At 42.6% G+C, this 9,554-nt stretch overlaps 1 protein-coding gene across 2 annotated transcripts in view; it reads right to left on the reverse strand.

The window, feature by feature from the left end:
• The window catches only part of rfx4 (regulatory factor X, 4), a 19,267-nt gene extending 9,713 nt beyond the window's left edge, over window positions 1-9,554 (reverse strand). For both annotated transcript variants that reach the window (XM_062547287.1, XM_062547286.1), the window contains exons 1-11: window positions 9,174-9,554; window positions 6,683-6,769; window positions 6,162-6,222; window positions 4,865-4,988; window positions 3,671-3,732; window positions 3,190-3,403; window positions 2,086-2,163; window positions 1,341-1,504; window positions 824-924; window positions 605-663; window positions 303-447 (exon numbers count right to left, since the gene is read on the reverse strand). In XM_062547287.1, the coding sequence (XP_062403271.1) occupies window positions 303-447; window positions 605-663; window positions 824-924; window positions 1,341-1,504; window positions 2,086-2,163; window positions 3,190-3,403; window positions 3,671-3,732; window positions 4,865-4,988; window positions 6,162-6,222; window positions 6,683-6,769; window positions 9,174-9,216 (1,138 nt within the window). In that variant the 5' untranslated portion in view covers window positions 9,217-9,554. The remainder of the gene's footprint in view (window positions 1-302; window positions 448-604; window positions 664-823; window positions 925-1,340; window positions 1,505-2,085; window positions 2,164-3,189; window positions 3,404-3,670; window positions 3,733-4,864; window positions 4,989-6,161; window positions 6,223-6,682; window positions 6,770-9,173) is intronic.

A 9,554-nucleotide genomic window follows, 5' to 3' on the forward strand; every position in this document is an offset into this window, starting at 1 on the left:
TAGTCTAGTGAAAATTTGTATTCAAACGGGTGCTATCTGACTGAAATGGCTGCTTTGAACATTTGCTTTCCACAATATACATGCATGTCCTCCAAGTGATCATGAACTAAAAGACACATAGCAGATGAAGCTGCTCTGCAGCAAACACAACACTCTGTGATTAATGGCACAATCCTGCATGTCAGGACATGAATATGGGCAGCACTGGACTAGTATTTCTTTTAAAAGCTCTGATAAAAGCTCAATCTCCATCTCTGCTGTGCGGCGGCTGCCGGAGGCGCTCTTCAGTGTGGGTAGCTTACGCTGGATGATGAGCCTGCGCTGGTCCTCTCGCGAGTCCTCCATGGTGTACAGGGTCTGCTTGGTGATGCTGTTCAGGTCCACGTTACGCCAGTCCTCCAGCATCTGGAACGTGATGTCCGCACTGTGGATGACCGTCCGTGACGCCTGAAACAACAACACACAAACATATATCAACAAAGATTATAAAATGGTATAAAAGAGTATAAATGGTATAAAACAGAAATCATAATATGTTATATATTCCTACTATATTTTTGTCTTCATCTCCATACAGATTATACAAAGTAAATAAAATCTTTACCTGACATAAGTGGTTTAACGACGTTTGCCGCTTTAGAATCTGGGAGAACCTTCGAGCCACTGAAAGAGGAAATATATGAATTAGTTTTACTCCTGTGAGAATTGCTTAGGCAGTTTGAGTGTCAGTATCTCACATCATATTAACTGCACACTTTGCATGTATTCATTTTAAAGTGTTCTACATACACTCAAATGTAATGTTCCGCAGTGTTCTACATACACTCAAATTTAATGTTCCGCAGGTTCTCTGGCAAGTCATGCAACGCGATCTTCAGCCACTCGTCCAGCTGTTTGGCAAATTTCCGAATGACCTGCGTCAAACTTGGTAGAGGAGAGACCACAGAGAGAAAAAACAGTCCATTCATGAAAACATTTCTCACAACTTCTCATTTACATTTTTTGTTTCGTAATGGGCTCTCTGCTAATGTTAACCTGTTAATGGTTTTATTAAGTGACTAATCATGTGGAGATTAGCCCTTGATATGGTAAGTACAACTGCCCTTCTTTGAGAGCCAGGTGGTGGAGTTCAATGCAGCTTTTAATCATTTAATAACAAAAGGACACTACGGTATAATACGGTATTACTACGGTATTACAATTAGTTAGAGGGGATTTTAATCGCATCAGTCATGGAGAGAAACTTTATTTCAAAACATACAAAGTACCCCCAGTAAAAAAAAGCAAAGGAAAACATGAAGAAATGGAAAAGCTTCTCTCTCCCCCTCTCTCTGTCTCACCTGTCTGGCAGTGCCTGGAGTACCGTGGGCATGAGGACCCCGGAGATGGCCTTGTAGAGGATGGAGTCACATACGCCCACGATGTTGACCACGACGGAGGAGCCGAGCACGGGCAGCATGTGGGGGGGCATGCCCTGCCAGAAGTGCAGCAGGAAACTCTGGACCTGCAGAACACCAGGACCCAGCGTTACAAACATGACAACACCTTACACAATGACCCAGCGTTACAAACATGACAACACCTTACACAATGACCCAGCGTTACAAACATGACAACACCTTACACAATGACCCAGCATTACAAACATGGCAACACCTTACAAAATGACCCAGTGTTACAAACATGACACTACCTTACAAACATGACCCAGTGTTACAAACATGACACTACCTTACAAAATGACCCAGTGTTACAAACTCTATGCTACCTTACAAAATAAATGACCCAGTATTACAAACACTACGTTACCTTACAAAATGACCCAGTATTACAAACACTACGGTACCTTACAAAATGCCTCAGTTCATGTAAAAGACAGCTGGTGGCATTGTAACAGATGAGAAAAGACTGGGACTGGTCAGGTTTTTTTTTCTTTACAAAACACAGTAGAGCTAATTTGGTGGACTTATAGATAATGAAATAAATAAACAAACATGCTAATAAAGAGCCACAAAGCGGTCGCTAGGAGGAGGAGAGAGAAACAGGAGAAACACAAAAGATGAGCTAACAGACAAACCGTCTTGCCTCATCAAAGTTGGCCCGGATGACCGTGTCCAGTATTCGCTGGCAGTGAGTGCGGTACATCATGATAAAGGTGGAGACCTGAGAGAAGAGAACACAGCCGTCTACAGCCAAGCTGCTTTGTTTCATGCACATAAGAGGCTTTTCTGACACTTACAGCAACACAATGCAGTTCTTTTACCTACAAATAAAGACTCCAAGCTCATTTTGATGGCACAATAAATTATGGACTTATAATACCAAAAATAAACTCATTGGCAATGACACTGCCAATGTGTGCCCAGAATGTTTGATATTGCTGTACATGAAACATTGCTGATCAGGTTATGACCCATTCAGTTGGATTTAGACGACCTAGGTACTGTCTTTGCACTACATGCCCACTGAATATTGATAAATATCAATTCTTCCATGGTGTTGCTTTACTATTTAAATGTTAAAATACTTTATAATAATTATCATCTGATTTAAGTGAAATAAGAGTACCATCTGGACCTTACACAGGTAAACAGAAGTACATATAACGTAACAAACAAAAATGGCTCCCACATTGAACAAATACACTTTAGAAGACAAAGATCTTTGCACAAGCAAAATTCCTTCCACCAAGCCATGCCAGAAGTACATTGCACTATGTTAAAGGAGGCTTTTGAGATCAGCAACACCACAAACCATTTAAAATTACTGCCTTTTCTTTCAAGCCCGACAGCCAGGGCCTGTCCTTTGTCTGACGCGAGATCTTATTATCTGCCCCCAAAAGATTAAGAGTTCGCGAGGACCCAGCACATAAATCCTCCAGGTCCTTCTCTAAATCCCAGCGCAGCGCGGGGCAGGTCCGGAGGCCGGATGAAAGGAACAGCCAGAGGGGTGTGAGAGTGTGTGTGTGTGTGTGTTTGTGTGTGTTTGTAAGTGAAAGTGTGTGTGTGTGTGTGTGTGTGTGTGTGTGTGTGTGTGTTTGTAAGTGAGTGACTGTGTATGCGTGTGTGTGTGTGTGTGTGTGTGTGTGTGTGTAGGACTCGTTGGGGATGTTAGTCCGAGAAGAGAGGGGTGTGTGTGTGTGTGTGTGTGTGTGTGTGTAGAGGCTGAGCGTTTTAGGGTCCTGTTTACCTTCTCCTCTGGCAGGCTTGCAGGCAGATTTAGGTCTTTGACATTTGGAAAGTCTGGCAGGAGCGTCCCCAGCTTGGAGCGCGGTGAATACGCCACTGTCTGCTTGGTCACCTCCTTCTTGCCCGTCTCGTTCACCCACGCTGCGCCCTTCTTGGAGTACATCACATCGTAGTACTGCGAGCTCTCCTTCACGGCGATGCCATAATAGTGGTACCTGAGACGGAGCGGACACACGGCAACAGGCTTAACACTACAACAAAATGCAGGCACACAGGAACAGGCTTAGAACTAAAAACTAAACCAGACAAACACTCCACTCCAATCTCACACAGGACAGGCATTCGGTTTGCTCCTGGGTTGTAAAGCGCTTCATGCTGTACACTTATTTTGTCTGATCTTACAACAGAGGAGAACGGAAACAAACAAATAAAAGGGCAAGTCGTGTGATTTGCATGGGAAGCACAGGAGGGAGTTGGCTTACTTTGACTGGCCTCTGGTTCCAAGTCTCCGGGTGGTTAGCTGAGGGAACTGTTGCCTTATGATCTGTTTAGCAGAATGATTTTTCTTGAATTAATGATTTTTTTTTCTTTGTGCAACACAGGAGTTCTTATTTTAGAATCAAAAGCAAACTGTAAATATTGACAATAAAATATTGACAATTGAAGTGCTAAAAAAGATAAGGTAATTGAACAGAACGGAACTGCAGACTACTGAAACATTTCTCAATTGTCATTCTTGGAAAGCATGAAAGATTGTTTCTCTTGAATATTTTCATTTAAAAAATTGGAAGTCGTCTCTTTTGTGTGAGTGTGTGTGTGTGTGTGTGTGTGTGTGTGCATGTGTGCATAAGACTGGCTCCTCGGCCCGGCTCCCGGCGCAGAAACTTTAGCAAACAGTGGAGCTCTCCATTGTGTGGGATGAAAAAAGAGGCCAAGCTGTGAAGTTTGTGTCAGGCCCCGTTTGATAAATGAGCCTGGGCTCCCTCTCTGCTTTTTGTCCCGAATCAATGGAGCCTCCCCAAAGGATACCCCTCGCTGCTCCGGCCACTGATCTAACATTCCGCAACATCTCACCCTTCCAAATTTCCTTTAATTACACATTAATCCAAGCCCCCACTCTTTTTCAATATCCTCCGACAGGGGCTGGGAGGGGCGGGGGGGGGGGGGGGCAGCGGGGGTGTGATGGGGGTGTCTGACGGTGGGGTAGGTGGGCTGAGGGGTTGTGGGAACAGAGGAGTTGGTGTCTCTGGGGTTAGGACTGTCCACCCAAAAGGTTTGCGCAGGCATTTGGTTGTGGCAGGCCACTCATGTTTGTCATTGTCCATGGCATTCCTTGCTTTTATATCTGGGTTGACCGCAGACAATTAGCCGAAACATCTCAGCTTTAAACACTGCGACTAATTGCACTATTATGAAATATCCAGATGTTTTAAATGTTAAAATTATTGATCCCACAGGTTTTGAGAATAACCAAAATGATCGAGAGCATCAGTGTCAAAAATCGCATAGCATGAGGCATCTTGCTGTGGTCCTAAAATCATGTAATTCCTTGTAAACCTTTTTTTTCAGTTTAGTCTTGAGAAGACCTTAGTTTCAAGCTCAATGTTTTTTTCCCTTTTTAGAAAAAAATATCCATTAGTAAAAACTGTGCCACTAAGCAGGGAGCAGCTGCTCACCTTGCCAAAGCTGGCTGCGTTCACCGGCTGGGAATCGTGCTTCTCGCAGAAGTCCAGGTAGTGCATGTAGAGTGCGCTCCGAGGGATGCACACTCCTTCTGCAATCTCATAGTTCTCCTCCAGCCTGGACACACACACACACACACACACACACACACACACACACCATGTCAGATTAGACTACACTCAGTGGACAACGGTTCAGCTACTTAGATTATGTTCACCGAAAAGTTAAAATAAATCACTCAAAATGCATGTTGTCATAACTTAATAACTTCATAAGTTGAATCTAAATTATATAATTGGATAGCATATTGCTTACTATAGAATACTGCAAATCTATAACAGTGTTCGCATTCATACTGGCAGTTACTGATCAGAAAATCCGATCTAATATTTCAACTGATTTGACATTGGACATTGCTTCATCAGCATATTCATTTTCCTTTTAAATTATGGTCAATTAATGTAGTGTGGAATGGATAAAATATGCTGAACCTTCCAAGACTGGCCTAGACAAATAAATTTGAGAAGACTTTTTACGTTTCCAAGTATACTACAATCATTACAGTGACAGCAACGGTAAAAAAAAAATGCATGCATGAAACCTGTGCTATACCCGCGGTGAGTCATTAATGAAATGAAACACTAATTCTCACCAGAACAGTCTATACAGACCATGACTCATTTAATAGACATGGACGGTTTAATGTAATGGAAACTCATACATGATCGTCATTTAATCTCCTCAAATGTTTTCTGTCATGAGGAATGTCTCGTGGATCCAAAGAGATAATGTCCCAAACGAAATTAAGATGGTCCCATTTCATGTGCCATGTCTTCACCTCGCCTTCTGTTGCTTCTCTAAGCTCAACTCAAAACCTACACTGCTGATCTGCCCACAGAAAACACAAGCTGGGCACTTTGCCAGAGAGGGGAGCTTTCTTCTGCAAAGTCCAAAATGGGATGATCGTGGCTGTCAGTCACACAAAAAAAAGAAATACAAACAAGACTACAAAGCACAAAATAACCAACTGCTTCCCAACACAGCTGATTAAGTCTCCAAAAATGAATCCTGGCTTGTGGAGAGAATACATTGTTCATCAGTGTATCTAACTTAAGTTTGTTCCCCTTTTTGTTTGTTCTCTCTCTCTCTCTCTCTCTCTCTCTCTCTCTCTCTCTCTCTCTCTCTCTCTCTCTCTCTCTCTCTCTCTCTCTCTCCATGTCCGTGGGCCAAACAGACAACATTAGCATGTGGGAGCAGGACACAGGCAGTGAATGCAAGATGGCCACTTACCACTGCAGAGTGGCTGGTGTGGAGTGACGCTTGCACGCCCTGTTGTTCTCTTTCTCCTCGTCTTGTGTGGGGGGAAGACAAACACAGAGTCAGCTGAGGGAGCCATAACTAGTGCTAGTTGAGTAAATGCACTGATCATCCAGATGATCACATTCAACACCATATCTTCTAGCATTATGACATTAATACAACAACATTATTTGGTTTACAGCCATCTTCAGTTTGAAAGTTTTGGGGGTCATTGATTCAATAAAGTACATACAATCATGACATTTATTTTAGAAAAATAGATTTAGTAAAAAGTAAATCATTTGCAGTGTTTTAAAATATTTTGCTGCTTGCTGATTTCAGACAGACGAGAAGATTTCTAAAAGAAAGTAACAATAGGACAAATATATATCTTAAACCATTCCAACATGTATACTACACAGGAAATGTCTTATTTCAGGCATTATATTGGTTACTTTCGAGAAATTCTAGGAGCGGTTGTTTTGAGGTCGACTGTAGTGAGGTGGTCTTACTCTCATCATTGGACATATTCCCCAGGGACGTGTGGCTGGAGTAGCGCTTGCTCTCGCTCTCATTGAGGCATCTCTCAATCCAACTCTCTGGAGAGGGGTGACAAGGTTTGGGGGGTCACATGAAATCTCAAGGGAATTAAGAACTGAAACAACAAACTGACATAGCTGGATTGTGGAGGAATTCTGCAATGCAGCTTTGAGCGGATTTATAATGAAATCGGCAACAGGTGCATGGCTGACGGTGCGATCTGAGGTGGGTTATATTTGCATAATTACACGAACGAGCGCCGTGTTGGATGACACTTCACTATGAAGTGCTTTGATGGTTCAACTGTAAGGCCTTACTGAAACCATCTACGAATTAAACATTTTACCAGGGAATTATGCAATATGGCCTATAGCAATATACGGTTGGTCTTCACAACGAGCTGGGACAATTTGACAGCAATTTATAGTCCATAGTGTGCTTTAAAGCAGCTGGGATTCTCTTTGAAATGTTTTCATCGGAACGGCAGGAATCTTGCATTGTTCTGAGGGGAGCATTCAAGAGCGCGCATGTTCAACTAGGTTCTGTTCTGCGCCATACGCGCGTCTTTGTTCCATTCTTATTATTTTTACGACTTAGCGCGACTGGTGTTCTCTCTAGTGGCAGAAACAATTATTAACACTGGCGATGTTTGGGTAGACGTTGGGCCTACCTTAGATCCTATTTCCCGCACTGGTTGCAACAACTATTGCCATGGCAGCGGTTGCCAAGCTGAACTGTGGCAAAGCAACGAGTTCCGGTTGTTCCAACAGAAGAGGTTAAAGTTCACAGGAGAACTTTGGAAACTTTGAACTTTTAGTGGATAAACCTTTGCAAAACTATTCATCATAGTAGAGACTAGACCAAGAGGATTTAAAAGGGTGTTGGGTATAGGTCAATAGGACTAATACTTTATCCCATCACAGAAAATATTAAAATATTTGGTAATCCAGAGGGCTTCGCAAACTGTGCTGTCAACTTTGCTGCAACAGGCCATGCTTACAGCCAAACTTTCACAGCGCAGCATATATCTCACAGCCCATATGCTACTCTGAAACTCTAGCTTTTATATGTTGTTTCATCCTCATTTCCGTTCATCAATAATTGCTTAGGCCTTCACTTTTAAATCTACAATTTTAATCTCAAATTAATTTAGTCTCCTCTCCTATAACCACAGATTTGCCAAATATATTTTGTCTATTTGTATTGAGTCAACGCCTAGATTAGGCCACCTGATAAAAAAAAAATATATATCGCCAAATGTCCTTAGCCTAGGTCATGTTATTTTCCTAATATGCTAATTTGATCTACCCTATTAGAATACTGTTTTATATCAACAACCTTACTCAGTGGCGTATTGCATTATATAAATAATTAAATAAATAGCCATATTAATTGAATGTCTAAACTTGCCTACCTACATTCATTTGTTGTCTTTTTAAAGGCTGTATCAGATTTCGTCCAGACAAACTGATTAAATTAATTGTACCATGGTGTTTTATTGTCAGTCTATGAATGGAGATAGAGGTGTAAGCTAATTGAATCATTGATCGCATGCACAGCTAAAGTAGAGCTCAAAATAATTGGATTAAATTCCATCTAAAGCTGAGACGGATCTAGGACCATTTGTTGCAATGCCCCCTTAAATTAGTCGTCTTGTGTTCCGACGAATTAAAGAATAAAAGAAACGGTCGAACAAGTCATACGAGAATTAAGAAGATAATTTGTGAACTACTTTGGATTTTTAAAATAGGCTTGCAAACCATTTTTAATCTCACATAATTGACTTCTCCCAATTAGACTGTTTATAGTGAGATGTAGCTAACTATTGTGCGCACTAGCCTTGGTCCAGTGTCCAAATCCAAATGCGCTAAAATAATTGTCTACATCGTAAGAAATATTTTGTCCAAATGTTGAAGAACATTACAAATACATTCAAAATCAAGAGTTTTATTCTACTTTAACGACCTAAGCTCAAAATTCCGCGGCATAGACTACTAACTTGCTTAACTTTTACAAGCAGGTGCACCATAAACAAACTTGGTTCCGGCCTCGGTCCAGGATGGGATAATGTTGTGTGCCAAAGCGATTCAAACCGAATCAAACCTGACATTAAATTCCTTTTGCATCCCAACTTTTGTTTTGTGTCATGCATTTCTGCTTCTGAATGGCCAACATTTCTTTCAGAATGATATAGATCCTTACATTCTTTAAATTAATAGAACAGGCTTGTTTGTCAGGATCAAAGTTCCTTGCTCTTCTCAGCTATGACAATAACATTCATATGTAACCTTAATTAAAAATATATAGTTGAATACACCCCAAAATCTTTGATTTCAGAGATGAGGTCCCAGGCTTCCAGGCCCCAGCATCCACGAGCTCCAGAGCCCTCCTAGTCAGCTCTCTCAAGCATCCCAGCTTTCCAACGCATCCCGGCCCCAAGGGAGAGTGAGTAGACGGACCAACCTGTGGAATCCATATCCGGCTCCTCCAGCAGCCCACAATGCATCCTCTTCCCATCCACAGTGCTCGCGCTCCTCCGGCGGGGAAAAGAAAACAACAACAGCAGCAGCAGCAGCAGCACACCACCACAGCGTTCTTGTGAGGGGCTGCCCCCTTCTACAGCGAGTGTCAGCGCCTCTCCCTCCGTCCACTGTCCACTGTCCGCCGGCTTCTCTCTCTCTCAGCCTGCTGCTGACCACGGCACAGGAGCATGGGGGGAGAGACAGACAGAGACAGAGAGAGAGAGAGAGAGAGAGAGAGGGCGCAGAGAGAGGAGAGAGAGAGCTGAGAGGCTGGCGTTGGGCAGCCGGAGGACCCGAAGGAGGTGGGGACAAGGGTGGGGCG

The sequence above is a fragment of the Sardina pilchardus genome, chromosome 10, assembly GCF_963854185.1.
Source record: "Sardina pilchardus chromosome 10, fSarPil1.1, whole genome shotgun sequence".
In the NCBI taxonomy this organism is placed as follows: domain Eukaryota; kingdom Metazoa; phylum Chordata; class Actinopteri; order Clupeiformes; family Clupeidae; genus Sardina; species Sardina pilchardus.